The sequence below is a fragment of the Pleurodeles waltl genome, chromosome 12, assembly GCF_031143425.1.
Source record: "Pleurodeles waltl isolate 20211129_DDA chromosome 12, aPleWal1.hap1.20221129, whole genome shotgun sequence".
NCBI lineage: Eukaryota > Metazoa > Chordata > Amphibia > Caudata > Salamandridae > Pleurodeles > Pleurodeles waltl.
This window is the reverse complement of record NC_090451.1, coordinates 43,415,973-43,438,665: the sequence shown is the minus strand read 5'-3', so window position 1 is coordinate 43,438,665 and position 22,693 is coordinate 43,415,973. Positions and strand designations below refer to the sequence as shown.

The 22,693-nt window shown below is 50.0% G+C and overlaps 1 protein-coding gene across 1 annotated transcript in view; it reads right to left on the bottom strand.

Annotated features, from left to right (window-relative positions):
* The window catches only part of CERS1 (ceramide synthase 1), a 95,507-nt gene extending 73,332 nt beyond the window's left edge, over positions 1-22,175 (bottom strand). Inside the window, exon 1 of the mRNA XM_069217219.1 lies at positions 20,865-22,175. Within this exon, the coding sequence (XP_069073320.1) occupies positions 20,865-21,134 (270 nt within the window). The 5' untranslated portion in view covers positions 21,135-22,175. The remainder of the gene's footprint in view (positions 1-20,864) is intronic.
* Positions 22,176-22,693: the final 518 nt, after the last annotated feature.

The window sequence follows — 22,693 nt, the reverse complement described above, 5'->3', positions numbered from 1 at the left end:
CCACTCCACGCCACTCCACACCACCTTACTCTACTCTGAACCACTTCACTCTACACCACTCCACACCACCTTACTCTACTCTGAACCACTTCACTCTACACCACTCCACACCACCACAATCTACTCTGAACCACTCCACTCTACACCACTCCACACCACCGCACTCTACTCTGAAACACTTCACTTTACACCGCTCCATGCCACTGAACTCTGCACCACTCCAGTCTACGCCACTCCACACCACGGCACTCTACTCTGAACCACTCCACTCTACACCACTCCACACCACCTTACTCTACTCTGAACCACTTCACTCTACACCACTCCATGCCACTGAGCTCTGCACCACTCCAGTCTACGCCACTCCACACCACACCACCGCACTCTACTCTGAACCACTCCACTCTACACCACTCCACTGCACTCTACTCTGAACCACTTAACTCTACACCACTCCATGCCATTGAGCTCTGCACCACTCCAGTCTATGCCACTCCACACCACCGCACTCTACTCTGAACCACTCCACTCTACACCACTCCACAGCACTCTACTCTAAACCACTTCACTCAACACCACTCCATGCCACTGAGCTCTGCACCACTCGTCTATGCCACTCTGCGCCTCTCTACCAAATACCCCTCTACACTATGCCACTGCACTCTTCACCACTCTGCTCTGCACCACTGCACTCTTCGCCACTGCACTGTACCCCACTCCAGTCTAGGCCACACCAATCTACTCTGCACGACTTCACTCTACGCCACTCTGCAACACTGCACTCTATTGCACTGCACTCTAAGCCAATACATTCTACGCCAATGCAGTTTACTCTGTAACACTCAACTCCATGCCCCTGCTCTCTGCTCCAATTCACTGTACAACTTTAATCTACCCTGCACCACTGCACTCCATGCCACTGCACTCTACACCACTTTACTCTATGCCATTACACTCTGTCACTCTACACAACTGCACTGTACCCTGCAGCACTCCACTCAACGCCACTTCACTCTACTCTAAAACAATCTACTCTACACCACTGCACTCAATACCACTGTGCTCCACTCTGGGCACCTCTATGCCACTGCACTCTATCCCACTCTACTCTTAACCACTGCACTCTACGTGAATGCACTCTACACAACTGCACACTGTCACTGTACTGTGTATCACTGTACTCTACACCTCTGCTCTCTATGTTACTCTACTCCACTGCACTCTATGGCACTATACTCTGCACCACTCTATGCTATTCTACTCTACACCACTCTACGCCACTCTCTCTATGCTACTCGACTCTACTCTGCACTCTATGCCACTGCACTTTATGCCATTCAACTCTACTCTCTGCCACTACCCTCTGCATCACTCTACTGTACTCTGCGCCACTCTGCTCTGCACCGCTCCACTCTACTATGCACCATTCTAATCTACGCCACTGCATTCTAGGACGCTGCGCTGTACACTGCTGAATTCAATGCCACTGCACTCAATGCCACTGCACTCTACACCACTATACTCTGCAATATAATTTGTCAGTGCACGCTACACCAGGTAACTGTACTCCATGCCACTCCAATGTATGCCACTCTACATGACTCCGCACTATGCCACTCCAATACACGACACTCTCTGCCAGTCCACTCAACAACACTGCACTCCACTCTTCCCGTTCCACTCTTATACTCTCTCCAGTTTAGACCTAACCATGGTCTCTTATCCTACATACGCATGGTTTCGGAAATTGAGGGTGCTCTCTTTCCAGGGGTGCAGACTGCCGCACTTTGAGGCTGGAAGGGAAAAAGCGGGTACTCAAGCGGGAAAATAATGTTGTGAACACAGTAATGACTGCTTTATAAATTATTCAAAGAAAAATGTGTTTTCATGTTTACTAAATCCATTTGTGGCTGGTTATTGCAGGGAGAGGGCGTGCCACACTCCAGGCGGAGCCTCTATCTTTAATCAGAAAACATTTATTATATTTAATGCGTTTTTCGGGGTGTTAACAGCCCGCAGGCCACTTAGGAATCACTGTGTGCCGTTCACGAGGCCGAAAGTGCACGAAATTCATTCATAAGGCGACCCGAGTATTATTGGCCTCCGCGGAGGACAATGTGGCCTGGACTGACTGCCTCTGTTGCCATGACGATGCCAGGGCGATGCTGCTGTTGCCAAGGGCAACTGTACCTCTGCTTGAAAGATGCTTGGCTGGCGCTGAAATGAGGCCGGGGGGAGGTGGGAGCTGCCACTTGGCTTGCTGGTGCCGTTCCGCAGTTTGACGAGAGTAACCCAGAATGGAAAATAAAAGGGGGGCGCGTGGCGGAGGGGGCGATGGAGGGTTGGATGTAGCGGAGATCGCGCACTCCGGTTTCGTTTGCATTTTAATGAAGGTTTCTTTCTGTTCCTACCACACACCTATTTTTTTCTGTGCTGCCCCTTCCATGTAGCCAACGCCATCTCTTACTTCCCAACCAGCCATCTACTATCGCCCCCTGCAGGTGCGGCCAGGGTCGCTCTGCTTTTGTATCTGCCGGTCTATTCTGTCTCACTCTGCCTGCCTTTGTCTGTCTTCCAGCCTTTCTACCTACGACACCTTACTTCTTTCTATGACATGTTTGTGTGTCAGTATCCATCCATCCATCCACCCATCCACCCCAGGACTCATCCCTCCCTCCCATCCTCCCAAGTAACATTTATTTAGCCATTGTACTTCAGAACAGAATGAGGCTGGCTTATGATGTTAAACAGTAAGAAGGTTGTGGGGTTGGGACTGTGACTTTTTCTGTGTGGGGGTTAAGATGGCTCCAAAACAGAAACAGTTCTAGAGGTGAGGCCCTTGTAAGAGTACTCCACAGTGTGCACAGTCCTACAGGTGCGGTCTCAAGAAGTGCGCAGCGATACTTAACCTGACTCTCCAGAGCATGTCCTCAAATTCCAGATGAAAACTCCAAATCCAGAGACAATCTGCAGATGAGCCCTACAGACCTGGAGACTACACTCAGGAAGAGTTCCAGATCCAGCACCAACTCCAGATGAGCCCTCCTGTTATGTACACTGATCTCTAGATTGAGGAGCCATATCCAGGCACTAAACTCCAGATGAGACCTCCAGATCAAAGCACTAAACTCCAGATAATACCCCCAGTAAACTCCAGATGAGACCTTCAGATCAAAGCACTAAACTCCAGATGAGGCCTCCAGATCCAGAGATGATCAGCAGATGCGGCCACCAGATGCTGAGGCTATGTTCAGAAGAAGGCCTTGTAATCTGACACTAACTTCCAGATGAGTCTTCCAGATCCAGGCATTTAATTCCAGACGAGGTCTCCAGATCTGAAGACGAGACCTCTATTTCCAGGGTGCCAATCTCAAGGTAGGGCCTTGAGGGCTGACCATAAGCACCAGATGTGGCCTCCAGAACAAGTCATAATGCTATATGTGGCCTCCAGAAGTGTATACAGGACTCTGGAACAGTTCCCAAAAATAGGGCACGGAACCACAGAACTGGCCTCACTAGAGTGTGTTGGGAACTTTGACTACACAACTCTCCCTGCTGCTGCGACCACCCGCTCTGTACCCCATCCCTGGACCGCCTTTCATTCCGTTCCATCTGTTGCCTCTTTATTTATACATCTAGGTCTGGCACATGATTGAATTTTCTAGGGACTGATAACAAGCAAGAATGAATGGAGATGTTTTATTAGTCAGATGTTCTGCAGCAACAACAGGAACGCTGGCTGGGAGAAGACCGCTTCATAGACGAGGACCTTCCTTACTGGAGACAGCGTTTGATGTCCTGCTGTAGAGGTAGAGGGAACTGAGCGCGAGTAGTAGAAGTCACCTGGTAGTAGGTGGTACTAACAGAGCCAGGATTCGGATAGGCCGCAGTGCAAGGTCCTGGACATCGGGAGGCTTGGAATGGTTGAAGCCTCCAACCCACTGGGCCTTGGAAGTGCCAGGTGACCAACGCCATGGTTCAACTCAGAAGTGTGAGACAGTTTACCAATGTGGCTGAAGGGCAGATGCCAGTTAAACAGCCACCAAATGCCTTATCCTCTGACGTGTACATCCTTAAGTATAAAATAATTCACCTATAGGGGCTGGAGGCTCCACCTTGGCACTCCAAGCAAGCCGCTTATGGGATTCACGCCTGGAGACTTTCACCAGAGAGTGTCTAGTTTAGGAAATCTTTGAAGACCATCCTCATAGGCCTATCTCTTTGGTGGAGAATATTTTGTCTTGACATTGGCCTTTCGGGGAACCTCTAGTCTTCCACTGCTGTGTGCACCCTGCCTCCCTGTGCAGGTAAGTGACCACTCAGACCAGGTGGAGCCCTGAGGTACAGTCTGAATACATTAGTGCAGCAAGGGATCCGTGCACCACAGCAGACAATGGACACAATGATGCGGGGAGCTGCTGCCACATAGCTACACTGAGGTTTCATGCACTGCAGCAAGCATCCACCACAGCAGAGTCAGTCGCGACGTGCTCCTGCACCACTGCAGGGGCTGAGCACCACTATAAAGTGGATTCCGATTACATTAGTGCAGTGATGCTGCTTGCACCACTGCAGTATTGAACCAGTGATCTAGGGAGGCGCAAGTGCATTAGTGCAGTGATGTGCACTGCACAACACCAGGAGCTGAGCACGATGATCTTGGGAGGGGTGGTTACAGAGATGCTTCCTGCATTACAGAAGAGGCTGGCTGCGATAGATTAGTCCAGTGGTGCTTACTGAACCACAGCAGGGATTGCACGTGGTGCTCTGGGGGTCCTGGTTCATTAGTGCAGTGGTGCTTACTGAACCACCGCAGGGGATGCTGGGGTCCGGGTGCGTTAGTGTAGTGGTGATTCCTGAACTACAGCAGGGGATGCATGTGATGCTCTGCGGGTCATGGTGCATTAGTGCAGTGGCTGAACCACAGCAGGTGATGCACATGGTGCTCTGGTGTCCGGGTGCAGTAGTGCAGTGGTGCTTCCTGAAACACAGCAGGGGATGCAGATGGTGCCCTTGGGTCCTAGGGCATTAGTGCAGTGGTGCTTCCTGAACCACAGCAGGGGATGGTGTTCTGGTGTCTTGGTGTGCAAGTGCAGTGGCGCTTCCTGAACCACAGCACGGGGTGCACGTGGGGCCCTTGGGTTGTACTGCATTAGTACAGCGGTGCTTCCTGAATCACAGTAGGGGATGCACATAGCCCTTGGGTGCCAGTGAATTAGTGCAGTGGTGCTTCCTGAACCACAGCAGGGGATGGTGTTCTGGTGTCTTGGTGTGCAACTGCAGTGGCGCTTCCTGAACCACAGTACAGGGTGCACGTGGGGCCCTTGGGTCGTACTGCATTAGTACAGCGGTGCTTCCTGAATCACAGCAGGGGATGCACATAGCCCTTGGGTTCCAGTGAATTAGTGCAGTGGTGCTTCCTGAACCACAGCAGGGGATGGTGTTCTGGTGTCATGGTGTGTAAGTAAAGTGGTGCTTCCTGAACCACAGCATGGGGTGCACGTGGGGACCTTGGGTTGTACTGCATTAGTACAGCGGTGCTTCCTGAATCACAGTAGGGGATGCATATAACCCTTGGGTCCAGTTTATTAGTGCAGTGGTGCTTCCTGAACCACAGCAGGGGATGGTGTTCTGGTGTCTTGGTGTGCAAGTGCAGTGGCGCTTCCTGAACCACAGCACAGGGTGCACGTGGGGCCCTTGGGTCGTACTTCTTTAGTACAGCGGTGCTTCCTGAACCACAGCACGGGATGCACGTGGTGCCCGGGCTCCTGGGGCATCAGTGCTGTTCTGTCCCCTGCACCACAGCAGGGGCTATAAGTGAAGCCCTCCCCCCGCGTCCCCAGCCCTCTGTTCTGTGACCCTATCCTGCATCCTGCCCAGAGTGTGGGATGTTGAAAAGACCCAAGGACTCGGACGGGGGAGAGGGTGGGGGCAGGAAATGTGGAAAACAGGCGACACAAGTGCCATGACCCGCCTTTTCCTCCCGCAGATAGGGCTCTTTTAGGGCGCCCATGGGGGAGGGGGGCACGTTATTCCCTTCCATGTATTAATTAGATTATATTTTTGGTGTACTTCAAGTATTTGGACGGAAGTGACTGCAACCCCACCTCCGAGCCCTCAGGGCTACACAGCACTACATCACGTTGGGGGGGGGGGGGGTCATTCGCAGAATGTGACTATCAGTGTCAGTGGAATGTGAGGGAGGTGGGGGCTCACGCCACAGCCGCTGAGGCGAGGCCTCGCCCCCTCCCTCTCTCTGGAAGCAGAGGCCTGGCAGGGCGTGCACTGCGTTGTGCCATAATCTAGCACCTAATATCCCTATGTGGTGTGCTGAAGCGCTACACCAGACAGGCAGCGGACTACCCCATCCAGGGTGTATGGTTGGAAGGGCGGTGTTTTCGTGTGGGAAGTGTTTCGACGTCGTGCGTCATGACCTCCCAGGAGTGGTTATCGTGTTATGGGGTGCAGTGCCGGGCAGTCGATGGGGGAGGGTGTATGAGAGACAGACTCGCAAATTATAATTGTAACAGGGACTAGGACATTTAGGCAGCAGCTCTTCGCCGCCTGGCTAGGGGCAGCAAGGTGCTCAAAGTGTGTACATCAAAAAAGAGGCCCGGTGATCCCTATCGTATCAATATCATATCATTTTAATACTGTGACCTCCCTAATCCCTTTCTAGACTCCTCCCTCCTCCATCTCTCCTTTTACTCATCCCAGACCTCATCTTACTACTACGATCTCCCAAATAACACTTTCTAGACTCTTCCCTCCTCCATCAGTCCCTTCAGTCCAACTAACAGATTCACATGTCCCCTGCTCAAACGAACAACTCATATTTCCCTATACTGATCCACCACCAATCCTTTTTGGGTTCCAGAGTAGCGTGCTACTTGCCAAAAATCACTTTGATGCCTCCTCAGGGTAGTAAGCGCTATATAAATACAATTACAATATGGCAACATGCGTCAGGCAGAGATGGTGTTGAATGAGTTGAAGGATGCCAGAGGGGCACTAATGGGAATTGGTTACAAAAGCAGTAGCCATGTGAAAGCAATCAAGTATGGCACCTTGACCAGAAAACAAATGATCTTTAAATGGCCAGATTCCACTTATTCTTGCTAGGCCAAAGAAAGACAACATTTTGAGGAGGGGTTTCTACCCAAAGCCACTCTCAAGCTCCCAAAAGCAGGCAAGCCCTAGTCGGGTCTTGACTCAGACCCTTGCCAGACTGACACCCTGCACATGCGAGGGTGAGAAACAAAGCACTTGGTAGGTTGCTGCAGTGACATTGCAAGAGCTGATCAGACTGCCTCATGCTACTCTTCCATCCTCTCTCCTCAATACACGCCTAATACTTTTCTTAGATCCCAGAGACATTGCTCTTTCTAGGCATCATTTTGACTTTCTAGAATTTCCTTCCAAACAACTTCCACCATCATTATGAGTAGTAAATGGTATTTCAGGGTGAAAAAGAGACAGTATGGTGAAAGCAGACTTACCCTGCTTCTGCTTTTAGGTCGAGCATGCTGTATCTACTGCATGGGGCTTCAGCATGTCGAACGCTTGTGATTGGTTCCTTCATGTGCTTTCGAAATTCCCCTGTTTACTTTGGTGAATTGGTTACATTTGTCCCTCCTTTTGCTCTTTTGGTCACGCACTAGAGACTCGCCCTGTTACATAGATCATCTCACGATCGGCCATATACGTTAGTTTCGGCAAACTAAATTTTTCTTTTTCTTCTGCTTCTAGTTTAGGATTGTTGTGTTTATTGGTGGCCTCGGCAGCCTACATGCACGCGCCATTGTTAATGCACTCTCAATGTGGGTTTCGTTAGCACTTCTAACTAGTGTCTGGTGTGTCTACTCTTTGTTGGAACTGTATATAGGCAATAATGGCGGGTTCCTTGTAATTAAGAACACATTTGAATGACCCCACCCCGTCGGAAACAGCATCCTCCTTCCTTGGAGTATTGCTACTGGGTTACGATTAGGCTACCTTTTGGATGGTTCTGGGTACAGAGCAGTGTTCTAAAATAAAATCTGGCACACTGCTCTCCTCGTTGCGTGCAGATCCTAGCAGTCTCCTTCATTAATTGTTTGTACGGCTTGCAGCATTTGTCTACAGCCTAACCACGAGGAGATATGGCGGAATAGAATTGTCAACCAGGGTTAGGCTGATGATTGAAGGAAGGAGATTGGCTATTTAACAATAAAAGGCCAGAGCTGCAGTCTTTGGTACCTGGAGACAGAATCGAGTCTCAGCCTTGGCGTAATAATATCCTGTGATTCTGAATAAGTCCCTTAATTCTCTCATAAAACTGTAAAACAAAGAGGGTTGTGGAGAATACTGTGATTTAGAGGAGGGATTTGTTGTTGACTGGAGGTGGAGGTCAGTTTGTCGAGTGGGGGTGGCCCCCCCTTTTCGTCATTTTTAGGTTTGTTATTTTAAAATCTTTCTTCACCTATGTTTTTGGAGAAAGTAACTGTAGGAGGCTGGCCTGGCTTATAGTGGGTACCCTGTGGTACTTACACCCTGTGCCAGGTCCAGTTATCCCTTATTAGTAGAATAGAGGTGTTTCTAGCAGCTTAGGCTGATAGAAGGGAGCTATGGCAAAGCAGCTTAGGCTGAACTAGGAGACATGTAAAGCTCCTACTATACCATTATATCATATAGCACAATATCATAATGAAACACAATACACAGAGTTACTAAAAATAAAGGTACTTTATTTTTATGCCACAAGTATCTCAGTGAGTACCCTCAGTAAGAAGGTAAGCAATATACACAAGTTATATGTACACAAACCCAAAACAGGTAAGTAAGAGTCAGAAAAGTAATGCAAACAGTGTAGAATTACAATAGGTTGCAATAGACAAGCATAGGTCTAAGAGCAACACAAACCATATACTCCAAAATTGGAATGTGAATCACAAATGGACCCCAGACCTATGGGAGCTTGTAGAGGGTTGCTGGGACTGTAAGAAAATAGTCAGGGTGTCCAAGATACCCCACCCTAAGACCCTGGAAAGTAGGAGTAAAGTACACTTACTACCCCAAAAGAGTACAATAGTCATGATAGGGGGATTCTGCAAGAACAACAAACACCAGCAGTGCACTGACAACGGATTCCTGGACCTTAGGACCTGCAAAGCAAGTGGACCAAGTCCAATAGTCGCGACAGTGTCCAGGGGGGGCAGGAGCCCAGGAAACCCCGGATGAAGGTGCAAGGAAGCTGCCTCCGGATGGAAGAAGCTTAGAATTCTGCAAGTACGAAGAGGACTAGGAACTTCTCCTATGGAAGGAAGATGTCCCACGTCGCGATGAAGGTTGCAGACGTTTTCCCACGCAGAAATACCGCAAACAAGCCTTGCTAGCTTCAAGGGTCGCAGTAAAGGTTTTTGGGTGCTGCTGAGGACCAGGAAGGACCAGGATATTGCCTCTTCTAGGAGGCGACAGAGGGGGCGCTCAGCAACTCAGTGAGCCCTCACAGAAGCAGGCAGCACCCACAGAAGTACCTGAACAGGCACTTGGAAGATTTGTGAACCGGAGTCCACGCAGAGTTACAAAAGAGGGTCCCACGACGTCGGAGGCCAACTCAGCAGGTTGAGCACTGCAGGACGGAGTGCTGGGGACCCAGGCTAGGCTGTGCACGAAGGAAATCCTGGAAGAGTTCACAGAAGCCGGAGCAGCTGCAAATTATGCAGTACACAGGTTTGCAGTCTAGCTTGGGAAGGCAAGGACTTACCTCCACCAAACTTGAACTGAAGGGCCACTGGACTGTGGGAGTCACTTGGGTAGAGTTCGTGTGTTCCAGGGACCACGCTCGTCAGAATGAGAGGGGACCCAGAGGACCGGTGATGCAGTCTTTTGGTGCCTGCGTAAGCAGGGGGAAGATTCCATCGACCCACAGGAGATTTCTTCTGGACTTCTGGTGCAGGGTGAAGGCAGGCAACCCCCAGAGGCGTGCACCACCAGGAAACAGTCGAGAAAGCCGGCAGAATGAGGCGCTACAATGTTGCTGGTAGTCGTCTTGCTACTTCGTTGCGGTTTTGCAGGCGTTCTGGAGCAGTCAGCGGTCGATCCTTGGTAGAAGTTGAAGAGGGAGATGCAGAGAAACTCTGGTGAGCTCTTGCATTCGTTATCTGAAGAATTCCACAAAGCAGAGACCCTAAATAGCCAGAAAAGGAGGTTTAGCTACCAAGGAAGGAGGATTGGCTACCAAGAAAGGTAAGAGCCTATCAGAGGGGGTCTCTGACGTCACCTGCTGGCACTGGCCACTCAGAGCAGTCCAGTGTGCCCCCAACACCTCTGTTTCCAAGATGGCAGAGGTCTGGGACACACTGGAGGAGCTCTGGGCACCTCCCCGGGAGGTACTGGTCAGGGGAGTGGTCACTCCTCTTTACTTTGTTTAGTTTCGCGCCAGAGCAGGGCTGGGGGATCCCTGAACCGGTGTAGACTGGCTTATGCAGAGATGGGCACCATCTGTGCCCATCAAAGCATTGCCAGAGGCTGGGGGTGGCTACTCCTCCCCAGCCCTTCACACCTATTTCCAAAGGGAGAGGGTGTTACACCCTCTCTCAGAGGAAATCCTTTGTTCTGCCTTCCTGGGCCAGGGCTGCCTGGACCCCAGGAGGGCAGAAACATGTCTGAGGGGTTGGCAGCAGCAACAGCTGCAGTGGAAACCCCAGAAAGGCAGTTTGGCAGTACCCGGGTTCTGTGCTAGAGACCCGAGGGATCATGGAATTGCCCCCCCAATACCAGAATGGTATTGGGGTGACAATTCCATGATCTTAGACATGTTACATGGCCATGTTCGGAGTTACCATTGTGACGCTATACATAGGTAGTGACCTATGTATTGTGCACGCGTGTAATGGTGTCCCTGCACTCACAAAATCCGGGGAATTTGCCCTGAACGATGTGGGGGCACCTTGGCTAGTGCCAGGGTGCCCACACACTAAGTAATTTGGCACCCAACCTTCACCAGGAGAAGGTTAGACATATAGGTGACTTATAAGTTACTTATGCGCAGTGAAAATGGCTGTGAAATAACGTGGAGTGGCAGGCCTGTGTAAGAATTGTCTGAGCTCCCTATGGGTGGCAAAAGAAATGCTGCAGCCCATAGGGATCTCCTGGAACCCCAATACCCTGGGTACCTCAGTACCATATACTAGGGAATTATATGGGTGTACCAGTGTGCCAATGAGAATTGGTAAATTTAGTCACTAGCCTGCAGTGACACATTTAGAAAGCAGAGAGAGCATAAACACTGAGGTTCTGGTTAGCAGAGCCTCAGTGAGACAGTTAGGCACCACACAGGAGGGAACACATACAGGTCACATACTATGAGCACTGGGGTCCTGCCTGGCAGGATCCCAGTGACACAGGGGCTAAAACATACATACATACAGTGAAATATGGGGGTAACATGCCAGGCAAGATGGTACTTTTCTACAGTAACACACCACAGTCCCCTAAATTACACTTAGCATATACCTAACAGACTGCATTATCTTTTTTCAGAGGCGAAACAGGACGCGGTCGTGGACGCTTCGGAGGCAGGGTGGCCTTTCTACAGGGTGAGTTGTTCTACCACCTGGTTAATGCTTTTCCAGGGCCTCCTTCAACTTCCGTCCATGTTGGTTAACTTGTGAAACGATTGTAACATCCGGTGCGTTCTTTTGCCGCTGTGAAGTGTGTATTATATATTTTCTTATTTAAAACTGCGTTATAACTTTGTGCTGTTTTATCTTATTCATTCGCCTACTGCTTCTCTGTTGCTGCATTTACCTGACGGCTCTATCCTGCGGCTCCATTGTCTCACTGCCCCCTGACTGCATGGGCACCTCTTGGGCTCTGCATCCAATGCAGTCTGTTCAGGCCTCTTCACTTGCTGCCACCTTACTGATAAATAAGAGAAGTGGGAAAGCGTGTAAAGCGCTTTACGTATGCCTTGTTGAGGGGGGGCAGCTTTTTACATTTCTAGAAAGAAGGCTGCCCGCAGTGTCCATGCACAGGGGCAAAAAGAGAATGACAGCCCATTACTGTCACCACAGGATGCCCCTTCCTCTCGCTGCACTACTCCTGATGAACCCTGACCCCTCTGTCCTCTCCACAGTCACCCCACTTGTGCCCTTGCTGACCTGCCACGTCATTAACCTTAACTTTTGTATCCTAACCTGTGGCCCATCAGCTTCTTCCACTCCCCGCTTTCAATTCTCACCTGTGCATTCAGTCGCAGCTCGCAGGAGGGAGAAGGAGGGAGAAGGGGCGGGGCTGTGCAGGAGGGAGAAGGAGGGAGAAGGGGCGGGGCTGTGCAGGGGGGAAGGTGGGCGAGGGGAGGGAGTGCGACCGAAAAATAAATACATTTTAAAAAACGTACCTGTTTCGCCTCGCCACCTCCGAACATCTCCTCATCTCGGGCTCCCAGCTTGCCCTGCATCCAATCCTACTGCTGCTTTCATGCTGCTGAAAGCGGTGGGATTGGACGGAGCATCCCGGCTGGGCGCTCCGAGGCAGAGTGGGAGCCTCTGCCTGCTCTCTCCAATCCGGCACTGCGTTGCGGGTTGGACAGAGCCTACTGCGCATGTATGTTTGGGCGGCCCGAGACAGATGGCCAAACATACCCGCGCACTGAGGGGGAGTGCTGTGCATTCCCCCTTTGTCCCCCTCACACCCGTGGCCCCGCCCCTTTTACAGTAAAAACATAATACACATAGTTTATTATGTTTTTACTGTAAATGTTTTGCAGCTGCAGGTGGGGAGGGGGGGGGGGGGGGGGAAGGGTGACAAGCCGCCACTGTGTGCATTCCTCCCTGCCTCTTGTGTGTTTTTACAACGTGCCCACCCTCACTACCTGCCCGCCCTCACCCATCTCTTGTCTGCCACACCACACACTTGTAACTCGGCTACATATACCGTCGCCTGTTACCACTCACCTGTTACTGTCATCATCCCTGGCTGATTCTCTCCTAGCAATTTTGTACTCTCACCCATCGACACTGCACCCTCATCCCTGTCGCCTGTCTGTCCTTATCCATGTCACGTTTTTACCTTCACACTGCCAACTATTCTGTGGAGTCCTCACTGTCGCCCACCTCTCCTGTCAAAGGAATCCTGCGCAGCGCTTGATAGTTCACACATCTCCATCTTGACCTAACTCGCCACATGTTTATCAAACTCAAAGCCTGCCAAGCTACTTCCGGACCTAGTACTTCCGTCTTCCTCCTGTTCTGTTTCCATGCCAACCAATGGCAAGGGTCATCACTTCTGTGTAATAGCCATCCTCTGCAATTTACCTAACTCTGTCATCCTAACCACGCCCCTATAATGCCTCCCCTGCTATCCACACTGTGCATCTCCCACCACAGTGAACAACCCAGCTGTGGCTCGCTCACCGCTTTGTGCATTTTGCCTTTTCCTGCTCACCTGTGAGGCCAACCCTGGCCTTTCTGCATCCTTCTGGGGCTGTAGAGTTTGCTCCCTGTGTGTCCCTTGGCACCACTTTACCCAGAGCATCCCTGCCGCTGTTTCCTTACACTGGTGACATGTTCCCTTCCTGTGCCCTATTCGTTAAACACCTCCAAAACCTCCCCCGTTGTTGCAAAGTGTGGCCTGGTTTTACTGTCCCACCTTCTCAGCTACACCACAGGAAGGGGCACTGCAGGGCGTTGTCCTCCCCTACATCAACATAGTCCCTACCGCTGCCATTCACTTCCTCGATGCCTTCGCCTGTCATCACACTGTACTGTCTGCATGACCCAGAGTGTAGTAATTGTATAGCTCTTCGATCCCTGGCCGCACAACACCCAGGATGTGCTGCATGGCTAAACACTTCTAAGGTTTAAAAGGCAAGACCTCCTAGCTATGCTAATGTTTGTTCTGGCTAGCAAAGCAGCATGGCACAGATTCATTAGTTCTCATATTGTTCTATTTTAACTCCCTCTGGGAAAGCAATCCCAGCGTTACAAGATAAACATATTGCCATGCATCACTATGCAGACAATACAAATGTTACTTGAAAATCTCAACACAGCAACTCTAAAACCCCCCTGGAAAGGCGTAAAAATCTGATCTTCTCTTTCCCCTTAAAGCTTCACCTGACAAAAATAGAATCCCTCCCACAGAATTCCAAGGACTCTCCACCCAAGTACAAGATTGCTTTACAAATTAGTTGGCTTCATTTTTGACCCAAAATTATCTGTGGTACACACATCTCTAGAATCACACAAATTTAAGGATGCTTAAATTATCCACTGGACCCTGGGGCTTTGGACAGACAGCACTGATTAGGAAAGTCTGCTCAACTCTGGTATGTGAGGTAGCTTCTGTTACTGCATGCATCGGAATTCCAGATTCTGCAGCAAACACCCTCCCACCAACAATTTTCCCCAGGTATTTTTTTTAGATCAAACCTGCTGAAATTTACCAGTGAGAAATGCCTATGAAATAGCTGGGCATGCAGATTTTGGTGCTTTAAGACCCAAAATTCATATGGTAAGCCCAACTTTTGTTAGCAAAACTCCAAATAGGTTATAATTAAAGCACCAGTAAATGTCAAACACCTTGTTGTCGGATTTTACAGGATGCAATAACCGACGTACACATTAGCAGAGCCTTAGGCTCTGATTACAAGTTCAGGACTAGATTCTAATTTTAAGGCAGGACCGGAGGCTTCCGACTATGCTTCTCTTTACTAGTCAAACGGCAGTCAATCAAACTACGTAAAACTTTAAACTACACACCCCATGAGCCTTTATTATGGTCTCGTCCAGTCATTGCTTCCATGTCTATAAAAGTCCTAGACACTCAAGACCTTCCTCTTTCTTTGCTGCTGCAGAAGCCACAGTTAAGTGCTCATCATTTTTCCTTATGATTTAAAGGGTATACTGTTTGGTATATGCTGATTCTGTGTGTGCTCCACATTTCACCATTTGCGCTATCTTTGGGTACTTCCTATGCCTAGCGCGTGCGCCAGAAGTGGAATGGGAGCAGGAGGTTCTTTTCTCTGTGTTTCGTTGAGGGCCCAGTCCTCTTTCTGTTGCACGCTTGCGCATGTACGTCGAGTCATCTCATAAGATTTTCTCTCTCTGATCGGCTTGACGCACCCAGCGCCTACAGGCGAGTACACTGGTCCCAGAGAACGCCCAGTGGGGCTGAAATAAGCGTTTTTGTGGCCTGGCCCAGGGGAAATAAAACAATATTTAAGGCAGCAGGTGGCTCACTCCACAACTAATAGATTCTTGCTAGTCAGTTCTGTTACTGCTTTTTTGCAACACATGCTTTCACCTGCTTTTGGGTAGTCCCCGCCCCCTTTAACCTCCTCCACACCTCTCAGCTTTCACCTATGGCGTACTACCCCGATGATGAGGATCAATATCAAGAAATTAATGAAGTGCCCTATGAGCATCAAATGGAGGAGAGGTTAATGGAAGCAGTGGGATGCCTCATGCAAGCTTCCATGAGTTGGGCCTTGATTAAGGCCCTTAGACCATTTGCTCAACCCCTCGTTAACTTCGACAGAAGGGAATTAAATGGGTGATTCCAGCCAGGCAAGCCTATCCCAACAGATTGCGCACATTGACCCTATGTCCCTCCTGCGATAATCCTCAGGGGGTCCACTGTCAGCTAAAAGTTTGGCACAGGTGCAACCTCTGTTCTGTGCGACCGTGAATAGGGGGGATCTGCCCCTCAAGGTTCGTCAGAATACTTCTCAATACAACCTCAATCATAGAAGGTCTCTTATGAACGCTCATCTTCCTCCTTTGATTTGGAAGCGTTGCAACGAGATTCACAGAAGGATACTCTCCCTCCCACTAAGAAAAGCCTAAAGCTCATCACGTATCTTCTGATCTTCCAGGCCCAAGTGGACGGCATCTCTTGTATGCTCCAGAGAACATTATTAACCCACATTTTAAAAGTGAGTTCCTTGCATGGAGGAAGCACACTACGTGCAAGATAAATTATGCAAAGGATTCGAAAAGGATGTCAGAAACACCCTTAGATCAGAATGCCCTCACCCTTCGCTCTTGGAAAAAGTAGCTGACACTCCAGATCTGGATCCCAGCATGACAACCTTCTTGAAAAAAATTGTGAAGGGCCCTAAGAAGGGTCTGGACCACGCCTGGTGCGGTTGCCAAGATGAGCTTTATGACCTCTCCAGTCTTTTAACAAAAATTCTCAATCTGGCTGTTCAAGCTAAGGAATCTAGCTCTCCCCTGGATCCTGAAGTTATTCTGGAATGAGCGCAAAGGGCTATCTGCCTGTTGGGCAACGCTAACTGTGCCATGTCTGAGAAACGCAGACGGTCTTTTTTTATGTGTCTGGATCCAAAACCGGCAAAATTGGCCTCCAATGAAGCTGCTACATTGGCTAACGGTTTGCTGTTCTGCAATAAATTTGCCAATGATCTGAGTAAATATGTGGTAACCTTTGCAGCATTGGACAAAGCTCAGACTTCCATCAAAAAAGTGTTCAATTATGCCATCAAATCATGGAGGCAGCAACGCTTCCAACCCCAGTCTTGCAGGTAAAAATCAATCTCTCTTCAGAGGTCATTTTGGGGGGCAGAATGCAGTTTTTTCTCAATAAGTAGAATAGTATCATACAAGATCAGTGGGACTTACAGACAGTGCAAGGTTTTCATCTGGAGTTCTACTCCCAGTCACCTTAGAAAACCCCTCCCCTTCCTCCCCTTTCTCCCCCAAGGGGAACAGTACTTCATAGGAGAAGAAATCCACTTGCTCCTGCAGAAAGGAGCAATAGTGGAAACCCTGCCCCTTCTGTGAGGGTTCATCAACACAATCTTCTTAGTGCAAAAGAAGGGTGGAGGTTCCTGATTATTTCTGAACCTCAAACAATTCAATTCCTGGATCATGTATCACCATTTGAAAATGGAAGGCATACACTTACTCAGAGATCTTTTACAAAACGGCGATTGATTAGTGCGTCTAGATCTCAAAGACGTCTACCTTTCAGTTCCCATTTACGCCCCCCACAGGAAATTTCTTCAGTTTGAATGGGGCCCTCACTGGTACAAGTTCACTGCTTTTCCCTTCGATCTGTCCTCAGCCCCTTGGTGTTTCACCAAGTTGCTTCGACCAGTAGTGCAACACCTCAGGGAAAGGGGGGTGCGATTATTTACCCCAACAATATTCTAGTTACGGCCCAAGACAAAGAGACTGTGGTTTGTCATCTCTCTTGGACAGTTGTTCCACGATCTCGGGTTTGTCATCAATGCATAGAAATCAAGTACGTTGCCTTCCCAAACTGTTGAATTCTTAGGTTTTCAGAAAGATTCCATCAGGGCTCAACTCCTGCTACTGATGTCCAAATAGTGTTATGTCATGAAAGAGTTGAAGAAAGCCCTTGCCTCTCTGACTATATTGTTAAGAATCTTAGCCCGCTTAGTGGGCCTTTTGGTGTCCTTGATACAGGCCGTTTTCCCAGATCCTCTACACTTTCGAGCCCTTCAGCACTTGAAGATCATGTATCTTCAGAAAGGTCTGCGGTATTCAGAGCAAATATTGCTATTGGTAGAGGCCAAAACCCAAGATCTCCTGGTGGCTGTCTCACATGGATGCGTGGAACAGCAGGGTGATATTCGTCTTCGTCCCTGAAGTGACCATAGAATCGGATGCCAGCCGGTGGGGCTAGGGAGCACGCTGTGGTCCTGTAGAGAAGGGGGGCTGATGGTCACAGGAAGAACTAAGTTATACAAAATTGTCTTGTTGTGGCTGAAGGCCATGCTCTGCATGCAGAACCTGCAGATAACATTCACAGCTTGCTCCTGAATCAGGGGTACGGGGGGGACAAAGATAAAGGCCCCAGGCTCAGTTTTATCAAAGCCTCCAGGACACTCACTTTGACCATGAAGTGCACACACTGGGTGCCACAGGACTGGGTGCAGGGGATGGCAGGTGGCTACACCCTGTGACGAAATCACATTAGGCATGGCGAAGACTGGGGGCAGAGGGAGCTGGATCCAGAACAGGTAAAGAGCACAAAGCAAAACTGCAAGCCATGTCCAGAGGGTTCTGGGGGCTGAGGACCCGGGTGCAGACGTGGTCAAAGGACCAACCTGGACCCAATCTAGCTGGCCAGGGCCACAACCCATGTGAAGTGGATTCTTGTGCCAGGGGCCAAAGTATATCATTAGAAAGCTGAAGAATTTCACAAACAACAGTTAAAGTTATGGCTGGTTACACACAAGGCAAAATAACGGATGTTACAAAAAATATATACATTCGCCCGGAAAAAAACTCTGTTAGTGGGGCATAATAAAAATCTGAAAGCCAACAAAATTTGCCACTTACATAGATCCTTGCAAACATAATTCCTAGCTCAAGAATGTACCTTTTCAATATTACATCATAAATTGTCATCAGTGACCTCTCGAGTGATTTCACAACACACTTATATCTGTAATAATGGAAGCCACAAATGACTGCGGTTTAATCTATATCGCAAATGGTTGTGAAAACGAAGCCTTGTTTCAATATATTACTTTTGCAATTGCATCTTGATGTAGAAAAGACAGAGCCAATGGTGTTGGTGAGTGGGTTAGGAAGTAAGGATGCTGGCTGGCAAAAGCGTAAGGCCGTTCCCTTTTGGATTGCTGCAAGGTGGTGCTGAGCACAAGGCCTAGCTGGCCAAGCAATCCTCTAAGAGATGTCTAGGCCGATCCAAAGTTTGAGGCATGGGATCTCTCAGGGTAAGAATGCTGAGCGCAGGGCCTGATCAATCAATGATCCCTTGCCAAAGGTCATGCCCAGTGGGCTCCTTGGTCTAAGTGGCTTAATGAATGATAAATGCATGATGCTTCAGCCAGCCTGATGTGGCTTGTAAAGATTTCCAATGCCCCATCATCTTGGAGCCTCTCCCATACATTCATGATTATCATTTGTAGCTGGAACCAGATAACCCATGCTGCCCCACCTGTAAACACACACCTGTGTAAAGTAAATAAAGACTTGTTATAGAAGGGTTTGCTGGATAAATGGTTGGACTTCTGTATCACTGCCACGTTGATGGGGACAGCGATCACTTAAGGGAACTTATTGCAAACGACAGAAACAGGAACTGATGTGTGTTGGCACCCACTTTAACACACCTTATCAATCTACCCAACAACTTGGTTATTAATGATGTGAGAAGTAATGGACATTGTCGGGCGGTGTGGGAGTTACAGTTGAGTTGGCACTTTCACTGGCAATTTTCATTGAGTTTTTTAGTTTTGCCTAGATACTACACCCATATATGCAATGTGACTGCTCCCCTTGCATGTGTGTGCACTCACTCGTATTATACACATAAGTGTACAAACAAGGTTCTGTGACTTGCTGTTGAGTATTTATGTAAAAAATAAAAAGGAGGTACACATTTTTCATTTTGTGCAAACTTATCCAGTGCTTACAGTTTAGCCAGGAAGTTTGGACAATCTTCTAGCCTTTGAAAGGTTGAATGCTGGCCTTCTTCCGAAGGGGTATGGACACCACGGTGGAGAGAAGGCATGAGATGTGCCTAAAAATGGGAATACCATATAGATCCCGTCCCCCACTCAACTCTGGAACTCTCTGCGTTCCCACATCTCCAGGGCCACGGTAAATTTAAGAACTCTTACACACATGGCTCTTTCCCCAGTATTTCACCTTAGTATTTTATTTTCACTTTAGGGTTTTGAGTGTATCATATTTTGTGTGATAATCGCCTGTTTCTCTTCTAGTATCCTAAGTCCTCTCGTAGGGCGTGTACTTTTTTATTCAAACTCCTAAAATTACTTCACTTTCCAATATTTTGTTAGTCAAATCCATTGGCTCTTCAAGTCATCACAACATCCTTATACCCCGTGTTAGAGCGTAGATGAAAAGATGCCTGAGGTTGCAAGAGATTTATGAACAGGCAGGAGCAATTTGGGAATTTGCAGACTACCAACTACTACAGCATGTGCAAGTTGACCCACGTCTCATTTTAGTGTTTTTGGATTTTTGTGGTCTTCCTGACAGCAAGCAACCAACTGGCTCTTGCAACCGTCCGAGGCGACATGCATAGACACGTTACCAACACCACGCAGCATTACAAGTATTTATCTCTGTCCCACTTCAGCCACAAAGGCCAATTAAGGGCTGCAAATTCCTGGTGATTCACAGGAGTTTTGGTTCGAAAATTATTCAGAACATACAGATCGATTTTTGAGATCGTGAGGCCGCCCTCATCACTCAGAATGTACGGCTTATTAAAGCCCCAGTAGTAGACACGCCACCCCTAGTCTCTTGAAGGTCATACAAGGTGACATTCACATATCCACGGCTCAAATGAACTCATAATAATACTAAAACTGTGCTCATATTTCCCCATACTAATCCACCACTAATTCCTTTTGGGTTCCGGACTAGCGTGCTACTCGCCGAAAAGCGTTTCGACGCCTTGTCAGGGGTAGTAAGCGCTATATAAATACTATTACAAGACAATACAATACATGCTATCCTATCTTCCGGAAGCAAGGTACTGCAAAAGTGAGGGGGCTCTGAGATTAGTCAAAGGGAGAGTAATCTGATGGTTGCGAACCCTCTTTGTTCACAGGATTTACCGGCATGTACCTAGCCGGGTAGCCCTGGTCCCCCTTTAGAGGGGCTGATAAATATAGTGGGCACAGTGGTCTCCTGCAACGGGAGGGATTGGCTTGCACTTCTGTGGTGGTAAACCCACTATATCAACACCAGCCACATACCCTGCATCTCGATGGTTCACAGAAGGAAACTGGACACATCCCATTACCAAAGTGCAGTGGTGAGGTCTCCCTCGGTCCTGCCACTGGCTGAGCCCCTACACATCATCCCTCCAAATATAGTTGTGCGTTAACTCACCCGAAAGAGCCAGCGTGAGGCGACCTCCCGCAGGATCGTCCAGCCGATGGCACATAACACGAGCAGCAGGACCTCCATGGGGCTGAAGCAGGCCTCCTTCTGTAGGGTCCTCCAAGCAAGCTCCCATCCGCACCCCTTGCACCTTTCAAGGGCCCCCAGGAAGCTGGACCCTCCCCTGTCCAAGACCTCCAGGTACCCCGGCATGGCCTCCACCACCACGCTGGGCCCATGCATCTCCTGTAGCTCCAAGAATCCAGACCCAGGCGCCATGGTCCTTCGCGCCTGCTCCTCCACGGACCCCGTGGCCAGGTGGACCAGGTGCTTTGGGTCTGTAGGGCCGGTGGGCTGCACGACCCCTAATGTCCCACTCCTGCGGTTGCAGAGTCGGCGGGGTGGGATCTCTCTTCCAGGGATGCTCTTGCGGCAGGAGGGACGTCGCAGCAGCTCTCAGCATCCGCAGATCTTCGACTGATGATGGCGCTCCCAGCCCCACGGGGCCCTGCGGACTGATGGGGTGCTGTGTCAAGAGGGGGTGCTGTAAGGGGACCAGAGAGAGATTTCACCCCTAGGGGGACATCTCCGGTCGTATTAATGTCCAGGGCTGAAGAGGTGGGGGTCTCCTACCGGACCGCAAGGCTGCGCACCCCAGAAGAAGGGAAGGAGGGGCACATCCAGGGCACCACGGGGGGCTGACCCTCAAGGATGGTGTCCGGGGGTGGGGGACAGGCAGAGGAGGGCGTGGGAGCCCCGAAACCAAGGACAGACTGGATCCCGGGCGAGCGCGGGGACCCCCGATCAGCCGCAGGGTCTGGGGTGAGGTGGAGGGCAGAGGGGGAGGCGTGGGGCGGGGACCCCCATCCAGCCCCGGGGGTATCTGGGGCTGTCACCGGCCCTGGCGGGGTGAGGGGCACCCGGAGGCAGAGGGGATACACTCTGGGGAGGGCGGAGAGCGAGGAGGCAGCTGCCTTCCTTCAAGGGGAGGAAATAACCCCTCCAGCTCGGGATGTGCAGTCCAAGCACGCGGGAGGGAGGAGACTGGGCAGCCCCCCACCCTCAGCTGCTGCCATTCATTGCGATGGGGGAGGGAGGGTGGGAGCGCGTGTGAGGGGCTGACAGGAGCTGTCAGAGAGAGGGCCGGCGGCGAGGAGGCGAGCGTAGCGTGCTGCTGCACCCTGCTGCACCCTGCTGCACAGACAGGAGATGTATGCTGCTGCACCCTGCTGCACAGATAGGAGATGTATGCTGCTGCACCCTGCTGCACAGACCGGAGGTGTATGCTGCTGCACCTTGTTGCACAGACCGGAGGTGTATGCTGCTGCACCCTGCTGCACAGATAGGGGATGTATGCTGCACAGATAGGGGATGTATGCTGCACAGATAGGGGATGTATGCTGCTGCACCCTGCTGCACAGATAGGGGATGTATGCTGCACAGATAGGGGACATATGCTGCTGCATCCTGCTGCACAGATAGGGGATGTATGCTGCACAGATAGGGGATGTATGCTGCATAGATAGGGGATGTATGCTGCTGCACCCTGCTGCACAGACCGGAGGTGCATGCTGCTGCACCCTGATGCACAGATAGGAGATGTATGCTGCTGCACCCTGCTGCACAGACAGGGGATGTATGCTGCACAGATAGGGGATGTATGCTGCTGCACCCTGCTGCACAGACAGGAGATGTATGCTGCTGCACCCTGCTGCACAGACAGGGGATGTATGCTGCACAGATAGGGGATGTATGCTGCTGCACCCTGCTGCACAGACAGGAGATGTATGCTGCTGCACCCTGCTGCACAGACCGGAGATGTATGCTGCTGCACCCTG